The sequence below is a fragment of the Sus scrofa genome, chromosome 9, assembly GCF_054392235.1.
Source record: "Sus scrofa isolate SSC_HxYL_T2T_F1_AM1 chromosome 9, Sscrofa_HxYL_maternal_Yorkshire_Landrace_v2.0, whole genome shotgun sequence".
Lineage (NCBI taxonomy): Eukaryota > Metazoa > Chordata > Mammalia > Artiodactyla > Suidae > Sus > Sus scrofa.
Window position 1 is genome coordinate 72,784,260 of NC_139391.1, and position 16,544 is coordinate 72,800,803.

The following is a 16,544-nucleotide window of genomic DNA, read 5'->3' on the forward strand; positions in this document are numbered from 1 at the left end:
CACTTGCTGAAGAGACTGTCTTTTTCCCATTTTATATTCTTGCCTGCTTTGTTGAAGAGTAATTGACTATAGGTGTCTGGGTTTATTTCTGGGTTCTCCATTCTGTTCCATTGGTCTATATGTCTGTTTTAGTACCAGTGCCACTCTGTCTCGATTACTGTAGCTTTGTAATATTGTCTGAAGTCTGAGAGAGTTATGCCCCCTGCTTGGTTTTTGTTCCTCAGGATTGTTTTGGCAAGTCTGGATCTTTTATGGTCACATATAAATTTTTGGATTGTTTGTTGTAGTTCTGTGCGAAATGTCATGGGTAATTTGATAGGGATTGCATTGAATCTGTAGATTGCTTTAGGTAGTATGGCCATTTTATAATATTAATTTTTCCAATTCAGGAGCATGGAACATCTTTCCATTTCTTTGAATCCTCTTTAATGTCCTTAATTAATGTTTTATAGTTCTTAGCATATGAGTCTTTCACCTCCTTGGTCAGGTTTATTCCAAGGTATTTAATTTTGGGGGTGTGATTTTAAAAGTATTGTATTTTTATAATCCTTTTCTAATTTTTCATTGTTAGTATACAGAAATGCAATGGATTTCTGAATGTAATTTTGTATCCTGCTACTTTGCTAAATTCGTTGATCAGTTCAAGTAGTTTTTGTGTGGAGTCCTTAAGGTTTTCAAAAATCATTAGCATAGAGTAAAATATTCAGCTGTTTTTATTACTTCTGAATCTGTGATTTTTTTCTTTGTCTTTAATATATTTATAATATATTTGTTTGTAATTTAATATATTTGTGCTTTATTTTTTATTGGTTGTGCCAGAGCTTTTGGTTTTTGTTTGATAAACTCTATTATATGCTATACCATATTAATAACAGAATAAATCTAAATGCCTTATACTGAGAGAGAATTGAATTAAAAATAGTTAAATGACATATATTTAAATAACATATTTATATAAAATAAGTATATGGACTAAAATAATATGTGGATATATTTACTGAAATAACTTTAATTGAGAAGAGCAGAAGTCCTAATATCATGGTTGTCCAATCTGCAATTGTGGAAAACATGTCTATATATTAGCAAACATTAGATGAGAGCAGAAGTGTTCTGAATATTGATTGTAACTGGTTACCAAAATTCATAACTGAATATAACTTTTTAAGAAATTGTAGTTTTATTAACTTGCTGCCCCCTTTCCCAGGTATCCCTTGTGGGCCACCCCCAGCCATCGCCAATGGAGATTTCATTAGCAGTAATAGAGAATATTTCCCATACGGAACAGTGGTGACCTATCGCTGCAATCTTGGAGATAGAAGGATGAAGTTTGAGCTCGTGGGTTCACCGTCAATATATTGCACCAGCAAAGACAATCAAGTTGGCATCTGGAGTGGCCCTCCCCCGCAATGCATTATACCTAATATATGCACAGCTCCAGAGGTTGAAAATGCATTCAGGATATCTGAGAAGAAAAGCCTGTTTTCCTTAGATGAAACTGTGCAATTTAGGTGTCAACATGGCTTTGTCATGAAAGGACCCTCCACTGTTCAATGCCAGGCACAAAACAAGTGGGGACCAGAGTTGCCCAGCTGCTCCAGGAGTAAGTCTGACTGAGGCTTTGAAGGGGCCCACAAATGACATGAGCTGTAGCAGGATTGGCACAGTAGTATTTGATCTGGGGGTAGGCTGTGTGGTGAGCTGTGTGAGTAAATTTGGGGAGAGGAGGTGTGGAATTAAGATGGGTGTGTATTCATGTGTATCTGTGTGTGTGCACTTGGGTATATGTGTCTTCATTTTGAGAAGCAAGAACTTAATTAATCAAGCAAAGAGATATTTGGGACTCTCACACTGAACAATTCTCAAGGCAAAGTACCAGCTCTAGTATCTCCCAGGTGTACTGAAGGATGATGTGGACTCTCTGGTCAGCCACGCAGTATCCTGTCTACTCTTTACAACACTTCTTTGAAACAGTGATGTTCTTATATCTGTAGGACAGTGACATTAGCTTGGTCTTTCAGAGGTTAAATAAACTGTCTGAATTATATGTTACTGAGTAGCATACCTAGGAATAGAATAAGCATGTCGGACCTTAAAATTGAATGCTCTGGTTCTTGCCATACTTTTATCAGCATCTATCGCAGAAAGAAACTAAACTGTGAAAAAAGATTATAACCTCAAAATAGTGTCAAAGATCTTAGAGTTTGTCTGTTCTGGTCTACCCCTTGCATTTTACCATTAGAATCTGAAAGTGAAAGTAACTAGCTCAAAATGAAACACATTTTTCTTTCATCTTTAATAACTATAGGGTAGTTTGAAGTTCGAATGAGTTCTAATGCCTTGAGCACACACCAAAAGGACTGTGAATGAAGGCAGTCACACCTTGAGTTGAATACTCTCTAAAAGTGTGTCCTCTCCTTATCAGGGTTGGCTTAGTTGGGAGATTTTGTTCTCGATTGCATGTCTTTCTTCTTATGCCACAAGAGCTATCATAAAAAGGATTCTAGAAGTGGACTGATAAATGTTTTACTGGCTCATGCACAGGGACAGAGAGGGAGCTTACAGTTTTTCCACCAACCCATATCAGCCTTTACAACCAGTGAGAGAGAAACTGGGAAGACAAACAGAGATAAAAGTGTGAATTCTTACTACAGTTTGATCATAGAATTGAAAAAAAAAAGAGAGAGAGAGAGAGAGATGAGGGGATTACGGCTCAGGGAACCTTCTTATTACCTGAAAGATGAACCTGTACCTTGGACACTTTCTAGCAAATATGCAAGTGCGGTAGCCCAGGAATACTAATGACCCTATACTGAATATCCAGCTGTAGAAGAAGGGACCTGGTGGACTAACAAATGCATTTTAGAACTGGGAAGAACTGGGTTCTAATTCTCACTAGCTGTGAAGTTTTGGGCAAATCTCTTCCCTAGTCTTAACTTTCACATTAGTAAAACAAGGGGACTGGAATATCTTTCAACTTCCTTTCTTATACTTGAACGCCTTGAATTATGAGTCTCTAAGTCCTTGGAATAGTTAGAATTTAGCAAAAGATATTTTCCTGTAAGTGATGGGTACTATACTGTTCTTTCCCCAGTATGTCAGCCACCTCCAAAAATCCTTCATGGTAAACACACCCCAAGCCATAGGAACTACTTTTCTCCTGGGCAGGAAGTGTCCTACATCTGTGAGCCTGGCTATGATCTTAGAGGGGCTGCTTCTCTGCGCTGTATGCCCCAGGGAGACTGGAGCCCAGCAGCCCCCAGATGTGCAGGTACCTGTACTCTTGACTGGTTTACTTATCGATCTCTTTGTCTCTCATAGGGACCTCTCACTCCTGTGTGTCTCTTTCTTTTCTCCCTAGCAAAATCATGTGCTGACTTCTTGGATCAACTCCCTAATGGACGTGTGCTCTTTCCACTGAATTTCCAGCTTGGGGCAAAAGTGTCCTTTGTTTGTGATGAGGGGTGAGTCTGACCTGGAATCGAGACCAGGAACACAGTGCTGGACGCTGATATGTTGACACCCTGGGGAATGGGATTTATCCAAAAGGGGGACTCCCTAATGGAGAAAAAGTACTAAAAGAGACTAATATCTAAAACAATGATTGGGAAGTTTGATAAGAACTAGATGGAACCTTGAACAGATGCTTAAAAAGTAAAAGCGGAAAATATATTGAACAGCAGAAACAGCACAGATCTTGAACATTTAGGTGAAATATTAAGTATATGGATAAAATACATAGTAATTTGGGGCAGTGAACAGGTGAATATTCCAAAGAGATTGTTTTGAAAGTGTATGTATATGTATGTATATATGAACATTATTTATAAGAAAAATGATTCAGGAAATTTTTAAACCAGTCAATAGTGGGATTTGTAATTAAGAATGAAAGAGTAAGCAGAAGCACTTTTAAATCTAATTATATATCATTTATTTAGTATTAGGCTAAGTTGCAAGAGCATGAAAACTGCTGTTCATATTTCAAGTAACATCATTAACTCTTTGTGTGACTCTAAATGATCTTGAGGTTATGTTCTGACACCACCAGCAGGTAGAAAGCACAAACAGAGCAGATGTTCTCCATATATTCCAAGGGCTCTTTGACAAGCATCAGTTACCAGTCACCCAATAAAGACTGGACGCAATCCAGGAGGCCATTGGTCTCACAATAAACCAGATATTTTAGGATGATTGTCCTCCAAAGAATCTTCTCTCCTGACTGTGTCTTCTTTTTCATAGATAACTTGGCTTCACTCTTCAATAATAGGCCATGAGTCTCCTTCAGGAACGTTCCAAATATATTGGCAAAAAGAACAATCCCTGATCTCTTTCCTCATGTTGTCTGATTTGTCAGCTTAAAGTGAGAGTTGTTTTCCCCCTGATCTACTAAGAGAGGAGCATGCTACACTTGGTGTTAGAGGTCAAAGTTTCTCCTAATGGCAAAAAAAAGGGGGGGGGGCTTGTCAGAGAGAGTTAGGGTAAGAGGGCCTCCATAAGGTCCAAGTCCAGACCAAAGAAATCCCTGTCAATGTTTTTGTTCCTTCTTTAGTTCAGGTCAGTCTGATAACTAAGCTTTGACAGTCATTTTGTTTTATCCTCATTGGAAGCAGCCGTCTTTTTCAATGTTTTGGTTTCTAAGCTGCTATCAGCCAAGAAACCAAACGAGCCAAGCTTTTATACCCGGGACTTAACTTAGGAATTAAATTGTATTTCAGCAGAAGGGAAAAGCTGAGATCTGTCAATAGATGGAAGAGAGAAACCGTGTGCTCACCCAGTCACTACTGCTTTGTCCCTTAGGTACCAGTTAAAGGGAAACTCAGCCAGTTACTGTATCTCAGTTGGAATGAAAAGCCTTTGGAATAACACTGTTCCTGTGTGTGAACGTAAGTGGAAAGAATATTGGTTTAGGCCTGCAACTTTATCCTTGCTTTATTTCGTTTTCTTAAGGCATTTTTTCCCTGTGAAATTATCCAATGTCTGCCTCTCTGTTTGTTTTTGTTTTTGATAGAAAAATTTATTTGTTGAAATAATTACAAAGAGTTTTTTTTGGGGGGGAGGAGGGGAGAAATAAACCTGAGCATCATGGGTTTTGGGTACCATTCTAGAAATATTTATAAGCAAACTGTTATAAATGAAGAGAAATGCTTCATAGATGGGGAGAAATTCATGGTCTGAAACTTTGTCAATTTTTCCTTTTTTCTTCTCAAAGACGATAGTCACGTCAGCTTTTTTCAATCACCCACCAATTCATATACTCATTCTTTCAACAAATTTTTTTAGTACCTACTATGTGCTAATCAATCTTTTAGACATTAGGAATATGCCTGTAAACAAGACAGAATGGGTCCCTGCTCCCATGTTGTTTATATTCTTGTGCAGAGAAAAGGATACGTAAAACAAGTGAAAAAGCAAACATAAATAGACTATTTCAAATAAAAAATAAAAAGTTTTGGTTTCTCTTAACCTGAGCTGGCTCAGGGCTGCAATGGGAGGGAAGGTAAAAAAAAAAATCCATCAATCAGCCAAACAGACAAACAAACAAAAATTTGCATATAGGAAAAAGCAACTGGGGCTTATGTGGGTGCCTGCAGCACTTCAGGGGAATCCTCCAATGAGGGTACTCCAAGAGGTCTGTGGGCATACCCCCTGCTGAAATCTCAAAGCGGACAGCTCTGAAAGTGTTCCTTCAATGCCTTTGTTATAATTATTTGCCTCTTTCCCTTTTCCCTCTCTCACCGCAGACATAGAGGTCCCTTCTCAGAAATTCATGCTGCTGGAGAGAAATGGGTCCCCCCCCACCAGCTGCAACTGGGTAGCCAGGCAGTAAATCCATATTTTTTCTTTCCACTTCCTCTGTGAGGGAGCTTTCTGTTGTCACAGAAGAGAAAGCCCAGTCCCTAGCAGGCTGCTAGGAACTAATTCCTTGAGATCCTCCTTTGCCTCTGCCTCCAAACTCATCTCTCTCTTCTGAGAGCGTGCCTGATTCTCACAGTCTAGGCTGGCTAGACTTCCACAGATTCTCTGCCTTCTTGCATGTCTACCCTATTTTGTACTCTTCAGTTTTGCTTTTCCCCCAGTTGCTGCTGCAACTTGCTAGTGAGAGTGGGGCAGATTTTGCCAACTCCTTTGGATGAGGGACAATTCCAAGGTCTTATCTACCCACTTTCTAAAGCATGTGTGGGTAAAAATCTCCTGGCGTTCTAGTGTAATGTGCAGAGGCACCCCGAATGACCAATTCATTGTAAATGAAAAGGGAGAGAAAAATCTTTAGCACATGCTGACATGATGCTGACATGACTCATCTTTCCTCTCTTGACTTGATGAGTAGTGCCAGAGGTAGTGTATTTAACCCGCAAAGATGTTAATAAATAAACGCTGGAAGAATAACCCAGCAGTAAGTAAATAACAACCTCTGATAAAATCCCATAGGTTATCCACTTAAAATCACAAGTATATAAGACACAATAATACATGGATTTTACATGGAATTACTATGCACGGAACCCACCCACACCTAAATTTCAACCTCGTAAACATGTCCGATTATTAGCTGAAGAACAGTATTGTAATTAGTTACAGTTTTAAAAATGATGTGTTTGTTTGCGTTTGTTAATTAAATTCATAGTAAAATAAGTCATAGTGAAAAAAATAATTCTGGAAAAGGCAAAATGACAGAGACAATAATGACATCAGTGGTTGCCAGAGGATGGAGCTGGGGGTAGGGTTAAGAGGTAAAACACAGAGGATGTTTGAGGCAGTGAAAATACTCTGCATGATACCATAATGATGGATGCCTACCATTATGTATTTGTCCAAACCCAAAGAATATGCAACATCAAGAGTGAACCCTCATGAAGTTTGAGTGATTATGATGTGTCAATGTAGGTTCATTGGTTGTAACACTCCATTGGAGAATGTTGATAATGGAGGAGACTGCGTTTGTAAGGGCAGGAAATACTGGAAATCTCTAAGCCTTCCCTTCAATTTTGCTCCTCAACTAAAACTGCTCTTAAAAAGTTGTATTAAAAAAAAGTTAAACTGGAGTTCCCGTCATGGCGAAGCGGAAATGAATCCGACTAGGAACCATGAGGTTGCGGGTTTGATCCCTGGCCTCATTCAGTGGGTTAAGGATCTGGCATTGCTGTGAACTGTGGTGTAGGTCACAGACGCTGCTCGGCTGGCGTTGCTGTGGCTCTGGCTCTGGCTCTGATTAGACCTCTAGCCTGCGAACCTCCATATGCTGTGGGTGTGGCCCTAGAAAGACAAGAGACAAAAAAAAAAAAAAAAAAGTTAAACTATTGTGTACTACTTTCTTTCTTATCCCAGGTATATCTTGTGAGCCACCGCCAGCGGTAGCCAATGGAGAATTCTACAGCAGCAACGGAAGTGTTTTTCAATATGCAGCAGTGGTAACTTATCAGTGTCACACTGGGCCAAATGGAGAAAAGCTTTTTGACCTTGTGGGAGAACAGTCCATATACTGTACCAGCAGAGACAATCAACGTGGAGTTTGGAGCAGCCTTCCTCCTCAGTGTATTTCTGTGAATAAATGCACAGCTCCAGAAGTTGAAAATGGAATTAGAGACTCAGGAAATAGGAGTTTACTTTCCTTAAATGAGGTTGTGAGATTTACGTGTCAGCCTGGCTTTGTCATGAGAGGGTCCAACACTGTTCAGTGCAAGGTCAACAACACATGGGTGCCTGAGCTGCCAAGATGTTCCAGGGGTGAGTTTCATCCACCTCTGCTGGGAGTATTGGGGGTGTAAATGGTAAGAGCTGTTGACACCAAGGAAGGGGTTTGTGTATGTGTGTGGGGGCATGCAAGGACCATGAAGCTGGTATAAACACTCTAAACATAATACTAGCTAAAGTAAACTATTGGTTACCTCTGATAATAATACTTGTCAAGTAATGCTTACTCTGTCTCATCTGTAATTAATGCACACATTTTACATATATTGTTTGATACTTAAGCAAACAGATGACATAGGAACTATGCTTATCTCCATTTACATTGAACAAGCTGAGTCTTAGTGATGTTAAATAACTATGCCCAGGTCACAGAGCTAGTAAATAACAGAATAAGTCCTGGAATACAAGAGCTTTTCTGATTACAGAGCCTAATGATAATGTGTAGTGAAATGTACAGTGAAACAATAATGCATGATAACATTGACATTTATCCTTGGAGTAGGTCAGAAGGCAACTGAACCATGAAGACAAAAATGATAGCATCAGATTAAAAAGCCTTAAATGGTGATCATTCTATTCCAACTCCCCCGTGTTATTGCTGAAAACCCCAAGGCTCAGAAAGAGAGGACGTGCTCAAATCCAAGCAAATTTTTTTTTCATTTTTATTCCACTGTATTTATAGTTTAGATTGAAGCTCAAAAGTGTTCTGATGCACTGAGCACACATCAATTGGTCTGTGGATGCAAGCAGCCAAAATTTGAGTCAAAATATGTGCTCACCAATATAGTCTCTCTTTTTAAAAGTCTATAGCTATTTTCTTTTAAGGGGATTTTGTTCTTGGTGATGTCTCTGGACTTCTTATGCTGAAATGGCTAGCTTAGCAGGGAAGAATCCAAGCTGGCACACAGGGATCCAGGAGAGGCTTATAGTTCAGGAGGAGGGGCTGGGGGAAAAGAGGAAGGAGGATGCATGACTGACTGTAAAATAAGCTAAGTGAGGGGTCTATTAGATGACACTTGGGTGAAGGTCTATCTTGCTGAGGTTAGAAAGGATAGCTTTCTAGAAAGTATAAGAGTGGAACAAGCCACCAGCACTCACAGCCCTGGACTGGATGGCTGGTCTAACAAAGCAAAAGGAACATTCTGTTGTAGACTTAAGAATATTTAGTTTGTTTGTTTGTTTAATAACTCAGGACTTAGTTTCTTAAATTTTATTTTAGTTTATTTTTTTTCTCTTTTTGCTCTTTCTAGGGCCGCTCCTATGGCATATGGAGGTTCCCAGGCTAGAGGTCTAATCGAAGATGTAGCCACTAGCCTACACCAGAGCCACAGCAACGCAAGATCCGAGCCTCGTCTGCGACCTACGCCACAGCTCACAGCCACGCTGGATCCTTAACCCACTGAGCAAGGCCAGGGATCAAACCTGAAACCTCATGGTTCTTAGTCGGAATTGTTAACCACTGAGCCACGAGGGGAACTCCAGGAATGTTTTAATAGCAAAAACATGGGCAAAGTATCAGAGAAATGCTCATTCTAGTCACAGCTCAACGCTGTGTCCTTAGTTTGTGCTTTGGTGAAACTGTGGGTACTGAAGTAGCAAATCTTTTCTTTCATTTGTTTTGTTTTATTTTGTTTGTACTTATTAAAGTACAGAGCATATTGTAAATATTTTTTAAAGTTTTATTGAAATACAGTTGATTTACAAGGTTGCAAAAGTTTCTGCTGAACAACAAAGTGATTCAACCATACATATATACATAGCCATTCTCTTTCAGATTCTTTTCCCACATAGATTATCACAGAATACTGGGTAGAGTTCTGTGTGCTCTACAGCAGGTCCCCATTGCCAGTCATCTTTTCTTTTAAAATATACTCTGTAAGTAGGATTGTTAAGCTTCCTGGCAGGCACATGATAGAGTAGAAGGTATTTCCCCATAACTGACAGGTATTTTTACTATTCTTTCCCCAGTATGTCAGCCACCTCCAGAAATCCTGCATGGCAAACACACTTCAAGCCACAGGGATGACTTTTTTCCTGGGCAGGAAGTATCTTTTAGCTGTGAGCCCGGCTATGATCTCAGAGGGACTGCTTCTCTGCACTGTACACCCCAGGGAGACTGGAGCCCAGCAGCCCCCAGATGTGCAGGTACCTGTACTTTCATCTGGTTTACTGACTAATCTTTTTGTCCTTCACAGGGACAGCTCACTCTTGTGTTTTTTCCTAGTGAAATCATGTGCTGACTTCCTGGACCAGCTCCCTAATGGACGGGTGCTCTTTCCACTGAATTTCCAACTTGGGGCAAAAGTGTCCTTCATTTGTGAAGAGGGGTGAGTGTGACTTGGAGTAGAGACCAGGAACACAGTGCTGGATAGTGATTCTTTTGGGTTCAGGAGTTAATTCAAAAAGAGAGGCTAACCTATGGAATAGAAGTACCTGGGGCAACTGACTTCTCTGCAGTTTTGATATGTGTTGGGCCATGGGGGCATCACTATCAGGATATAAAGAAAGTGGAACACACAGTTCAGTGTTGAATATAACATACATATAGATATTAGTCTTGAATTCATGGTTGGAAATTGAAGTAAATGGGGAAATACTTGTTTGGGGGAAGAAAATTATAGTCCTGTGGGAAATTTGCTAATGAAAATTTTGAGGTATAAGAAAAAAAATTGTTTGCAATATGGTAAATCAGGCAAGGGTTGTTTTAGGAAACTAAAAGCTAATCAGTAGTGGAAATTGTAATAGTATATGGGTTAAGTATTTTAATCCAATCATGTTTCTTTGCATCAGTGAAGTCTTTGATTTTAGAATCATAATGGCCAGTGTTATTGTTTCAGGCAATATTATCAGTTGTTTATGGATCTATTACTCAGAGAAGAATGCACTATCTGTCTGTGGGAGGTAACAAGATGGGGCAATACAGCAGTAATCTTTAATAATTTCAAGGATTTTTTTTTTGTGTGTGTGTTTTTAGGGACACACCCACAGCATACAGAGGTTCCCAGGCTAGGGGTTGAATCAGAGCTGTAGTCGCTGGCCTACGCCGCAGCCCCAGCAACATCAGATCCAAGCCTCGACTGTGGCCTATACCACCACTCACGGCAACGCCAGATCCTTAACCCACTGAGCAAGGCCAGGGATTGAACCTGTGTCCTCATGGATATTAGATTTGTTTCTGCTGAGCTACAATGGGAACTCCAATTTTCAGGAATCTTTGACTTTACAAAGTCTACCACCCAGTAATGATCAGCAGACAATGGGACACTGGGACAATGGGATCCAATTATAAACTGGGCATTTCAGGGTGGCAAAACTTCTATGAGCCTCTTTTAGGCCATTACAGCTATGGCAAGAAGAACAATGTAGGTCCTCTTTCCAGATGTTCTCTGCTTTGCTCACCAAGATCAGGGGCTGTTCTTCGTCATGCCCCACTAATGAGGATAAGAGGGATGTCAGAGGGGTATCAGCGAGAGATGGGGAGTGGGTCTAGGGCACAGACAGAGTCCAGCTCAGTGTTCAGGGACTTCTGAGATGACCCTGGACTAGGAGGTTTGTTTGATTGTTAATGTACAAGTGCTGATTGCCTTGTTTGTCACCGAACACCATGATACTTTGGAAGAATTTGGCTTCTGAATTCCTGCCAGCTACTGAATTCAGGTCCCTAGTGAAGTGAGACTTTCAGCTTGTTCTGAACCTAAGACCCAAATGGTATTTAGGCTGAGTGAGGACCTGAAGGGAGGAAGGCAGATATTGGAATTGGCCCCCCATTTGCTACCCTTTTGTCCCTTAGGTTCCGATTAAAAGGCAGCTCTGCTAGCCATTGTGTCTTGGTTGGAATGAAAACCCTTTGGAACAGCAGTGTTCCTGTGTGTGAACGTGAGTAGAAAGAGTAACCCTGCAGCTTGTATAACTGCCCTTCTGTTTTTCCAGTATGTTTCACCTCATGGAGTCACCTGTTGTCTGGATCTTTGTTTAACTAAGTCGGCGATAAAATACTTCTTTGTTAGATGAAAATACTCCTTTGTTAGAATTTCACAAAAAAAGGCCTAGCTGTTCTTATATCTCATGTGTTCATATTACTCATCTGTAAATAACTAGTTTAATGCTGGGGTTGAATTTTGTGGGGAATATGTGGGGAGAAATTAGATGACATAAGGGTACACCCAAATTTATTTATTTATTTACTTTTTCAGTTTTATCACCAAGGAGGAATCTCTCTTAAACTTTTATGTTGTTTTATCCCCTCACATATCTGAACTAGCTCTTCAGTCTCATTTAGTCTGTGATATTTACTGAGGAAGGTTTCCATGTGCCAGGACTTTCCATGTGGGGAGAGTGCTGAATAGGAAAGCCTTACCCCGGCTCTCATGGAGTTCATTTTCTACTTGTGGAGGCAGATGACAAACAAGAAAATTAATCAGTAAACAAATTAAAAATAGAAGATATAAAATAGCATGTCAAAAATTGATGTGTTGTGGAAAAAGCAGTTAGATGATATATCACTATGGTGCAGGGAGGTCAGTCAGTATTTGAAATGATTAGTGAGGAGCCCTAAATTTCAATAAAACCAACTTAAATAAAGATTCAGAAACTGATAAATATATAAAGTGTTTTGAGGACCAAAACAATACTGATTTATCCTATTCTGATTACTAAAGCAAGGTGAGACTTTTTTAAATGTCTTTTTCTTGATGATTGGAAAATGTCTTTTTCTTGATTTTATTTTGGATTTTGTTAAAATGTCATGCTAGAAATCTGTTGGAACATCTTATGGGATTATCATGGAATTTTATAAGCATATTCAATATGTGTTAAATTTAGCTATCTAGCAGACTCAGCCTTCCTGTGACATATAAAGCTAAAAATAAATATATAAGTAACCTTTGGAAAAACAAACCTATAAGTAAAATCCAGGTATGAGAAGTCCATCTTTATTTGATAGACTGAAGCCCTTAGTTTATTTATACACACATTGCTGACAAGCTCTGATATCTCTTCCTAAATTGCTATCAGATTAAAAGCATCAAAATAATTTTAGGGAGGGAACTGCTAGAAACAGATACATTGACAGAAAGAAATGACAGAAGAGGAAGAAGAAGAAAAAGAAGAAGGGGAAGAATAGGAAGAGGAAGAAGAAGAGGAGGAAGAAGAGGAAGAAGAGGAAGAGGAGGAAGAAGAAAAGGAAGAGGAAGAATAGGGAGGAAGAAGAAGAGGAAGAAGAAGAAGAAGAAGTAATGGGGGGATGGGAGGAGAAGAAGGAGGAGAAAAGGCTCCCTGGAACCCTTTAATCTGGCTGTAAAGAGCACTGTACAAATCAATATATTATAAGGATACTACTGTATATTTGATATTGGTACTGACAATAATGGTCTTGAGTCACCAAAAAAAAAAAAAAAAAAAATTTACATCTGCTGAAACTGTTAGTCCACATTTAACCAGCTTCCCCAAGATTTCCCTCAGACTTCAAGTCTTTGAGGTCTAAAGCCTTGTCTGTCTTATACCCCATTGTCAACCCAGGATTCTTATGATGCTTGACATAAATTAGGCAATAAAATGGCTGCTGAAAAAAAAATTAACTTCCAAAATTTATTACAAACTTAGCTACCTGGAGCTTATTTTGGCCTTTCACAGTAAACTGTAATTTAAGACTCACCTGAGTTAGCCTTTCCTTCTCAAAGAAAGCCTTGCGTATTTAAATTCCATATAATGTAATTATGTTCTCATAGAAAAAGAATGTATTAATACAACAATCATAGGGCATCATTATTGTATAACCTTTTCAACTGAAACTAATGGAACCTAAAGATTTTGTGTTCTTTCTAGAAATATTTTGTCCAAATCCTCCGGCTATCCTTAATGGGAAACACACAGGAACTTCTCTGAAAGATATTCCCTATGGAAAAGAAATTAGTTACATGTGTGACGCCCACCCAGCCAAAGGAATGATCTTCAGCCTCATTGGGAAGAGCACCATCCACTGCACAAGTGACAGTCAAGGGAATGGGGTTTGGAGCGGCCCCGCCCCTCGCTGTGAACTTTCTGGTCCTTCTGGTCAGTGCACATTTCCCCATGTCCTAGAAGGATCAGCATGTCTAGGCGAAACTTCCATCTTTCTATAGTGACAGTCCTTTTTGTTTGTGAATAGAGCTTTGTTATGAATGTCTGAAACAGAATTACCTACCTTCTAGACGAATAACAGATGTTCTAAACGCCCAGGCCATATCCCAGGAGGTGGTATTCTGATGACCCTTCCTCTGGGGCTAGGCATGTGTGGGATGGTGAGGAGAGGAGGGAGTGGAGAGTTCCATGAAGCCCAGATTTTATAGGCAATATTTCAAACCACTAAAAACCAATGTCAAAAAAAAAAATACTGCTATGCCAGCTCTATTAAGCTGTCTTCATATAGGTAGATGGGTGTACAGAGCAAAAAAAAATGTGCTAATATCAGTAACATATTTCAGAATTGATAATGCTGTAGAAATAATTAGGGAAACTCTGATGTGGGCATTAATCTTACTTTTGTTATTTCTGAGTTCTGCTCCAGCCTGTGACTACATTTTCTTTTCTTTTTTTTTTGTTTTTTTGTTTTTTTAGGGCTGTACCCACAGCATATGGAGGTCCCCAGGCTAGGGGTAGAATCGGAGCTGTAGCCCCTGTCCTATGCTCCAGCCACAGCAACATCAGCTCTGAGCTGAGCCTGCGACCTACACCACAGCTCACGGCAACCCTAGATGCTTAACCAGCTGAGCGAGGCCGGGGATTGAACCTGGGTCCTCATGGATACTAGTCAGATTCATTTCCCCTGAGCCACTATGGGAGCCCCATGACGGCCTTTTCTTGACCCTTCATCTTACCGTTAGCGAGGGGAACTTAGGATGCCCTGGAGAATTGGAGTGTAAGGTGGTCCTCTTGGCCTCTGTTGCTCATTAGTCTGGCTTTAAATGACTAGTATTGGGCAACGATTTGTAGCTGTGATTATCCACACAAGCTCCATCCTCCAGTGAATATAGGCTGCATTGAGTTGGTAGTGTGTGGATCCCAGTGGTACTCCCACATGATGCAGTTTACAGGTAGAGATCACAGATGGTCCTGTTTAAAGGCTGAGAGGTCTGGCATTAGAGAACTGGTCTTCCCAGTGATCAGCAAACATTTTGTGCCTTGGGACCTGCCTGCCTGGAGTTTTCATGTGGTTCTAAAAACCAGAGATATTATTAGTTGTGTTGGGGTATTCATACTTCCAAGTTTAACTGAATGTTTTTCGTGTGTGTTTTGGGGGAATTTGTTCTTAGCTTGTCCACATCCACCCAAGATCCATAATGGCCACCATATTGGAGGACACGCTTCTCCATATCTTCCTGGGATGATAGTCAAATACACTTGTAACCCAGGCTACATGTTGGTGGGAAAGGCCTTCATCTTCTGTACACACCAGGGAACCTGGAGTCCATTTGATTCTTATTGCAAAGGTATTTTGCATTCTTGCTGGGGTTTTATGGAATATTGATACATATGAGGCTAAAAAAGCTGAGAGATCATTTCTGGGGGGTTTGACTTTACAAAACTACATTAACTGATTTTGCTTTGTTTCTTTCCTGTTTTTACTTTTTAGAAACACTAGACTAAGGGCAGGGATGAGGTAGGAAGGATTTCAGACATGCTGTTATTCCTAAGGTTAAGGAGGAGTTAGTCCTATGGCTGTGTGATTACAGGATCATGGGGCTTTCTACAGCCTAAAAGTCTCAGAAATTCTGCTTGTCCTCCTATCCCTCCGATTTGAGAGACGGGGGAAATGAGGGCGACCATAGACATGGTAAGTGACCTTTCTGTATTTATTTGGAAGAATGGACTGCACAAAATCAGAGTCCCTGTGGCTCTGCAGAAACTGGAAAGCTCACCCCTCCTTGCTTTAGTTACATAAAAAAGTATAAAGATTCAGGGGGTAGTTCAGAAATTAATTTTCAAATTAAGATGCTGGAATAGTGCTTCTCCTGAAAATAAAAAGGGTAATATTCCCTTCTCTTGACAGCTGCTTTCTTTTCATTTAAGTAAAATTCATTTTGTCATAATAACTGTCCTCTTTACGCACATTTTTTAAGCAGTCATTCTCCATCTTTATCATTAGCAATATCAGCCAGGGACGTTTCTACAAAGACAGATTCTTTTCCGTAAATTGAAATATCATTAACGTACCATATTATGTTTAGGTATATTACATACCTGACATTTGTATAAATCATTAAATGATCACCATGATAAATCTAGTAACCATCTGCCCCCATGCAAAGTTATTACAATATTATTGAACATATGCCTTATGCTGTATATTACATCCTTGTGTCATATTTTATAAATGAAACTTTGTATCTCTTAATTCCCTTTAACTATCCCACTCCTCTAGAAATCATCTATTTGTTCTCTGTTTCTATGGATCTGTTTTCCTTTTGTTTTGTTTCTTTTGTTTTTTAGATATTCCATGTAAATGAAATCATATGGTATTTTTTTTCTTTTTCTGTATTTTTTTTCTTTTTTTTTTCTTTTTCTTTATTTATTTCATTTACACTAATACCCTCCAGATCCATTTATGTTGGGGAGGATTATTTTGTTTCTATCCATCTCTATCTATGATTACATATATATATTGTGTGTGTGTGTATGTGTGTGTGTGTATAAATGATTTCTTCAATGGATGATCTAAGTTTGAATGCATTCTAACAACCCTGCATTTTTACTTCTTCCCACAATGTTCATGTTTTTGATGTTATATTTTACATTTTGTTTTGTTTTGTGTATCTCTTAACTACTATTGTGTACATAGATGATTTCATTACTTTTGTCTTTTAATATCTCTCCTAGCT

The 16,544-nt window shown here is 39.4% G+C and overlaps 1 protein-coding gene across 6 annotated transcripts in view; it reads left to right on the top strand.

Annotated features, from left to right (window-relative positions):
• CR1 (complement C3b/C4b receptor 1 (Knops blood group)) overlaps positions 1 to 16,544 on the top strand; it is a 60,809-nt gene that overhangs the window by 32,479 nt on the left and 11,786 nt on the right. For 3 of the 6 annotated variants that reach the window (XM_084976927.1, XM_084976928.1, XM_084976931.1), the window contains 10 exons: positions 1,205 to 1,600; positions 3,092 to 3,268; positions 3,359 to 3,461; positions 4,795 to 4,880; positions 7,324 to 7,722; positions 9,658 to 9,834; positions 9,914 to 10,016; positions 11,480 to 11,565; positions 13,513 to 13,740; positions 14,979 to 15,155. In XM_084976927.1, coding sequence (XP_084833053.1) covers positions 1,205 to 1,600; positions 3,092 to 3,268; positions 3,359 to 3,461; positions 4,795 to 4,880; positions 7,324 to 7,722; positions 9,658 to 9,834; positions 9,914 to 10,016; positions 11,480 to 11,565; positions 13,513 to 13,740; positions 14,979 to 15,155 — 1,932 coding nt within the window. The remainder of the gene's footprint in view (positions 1 to 1,204; positions 1,601 to 3,091; positions 3,269 to 3,358; positions 3,462 to 4,794; positions 4,881 to 7,323; positions 7,723 to 9,657; positions 9,835 to 9,913; positions 10,017 to 11,479; positions 11,566 to 13,512; positions 13,741 to 14,978; positions 15,156 to 16,544) is intronic. The other 3 variants (XM_084976929.1, XM_084976930.1, XM_084976932.1) reach the window with 1 other exon arrangement.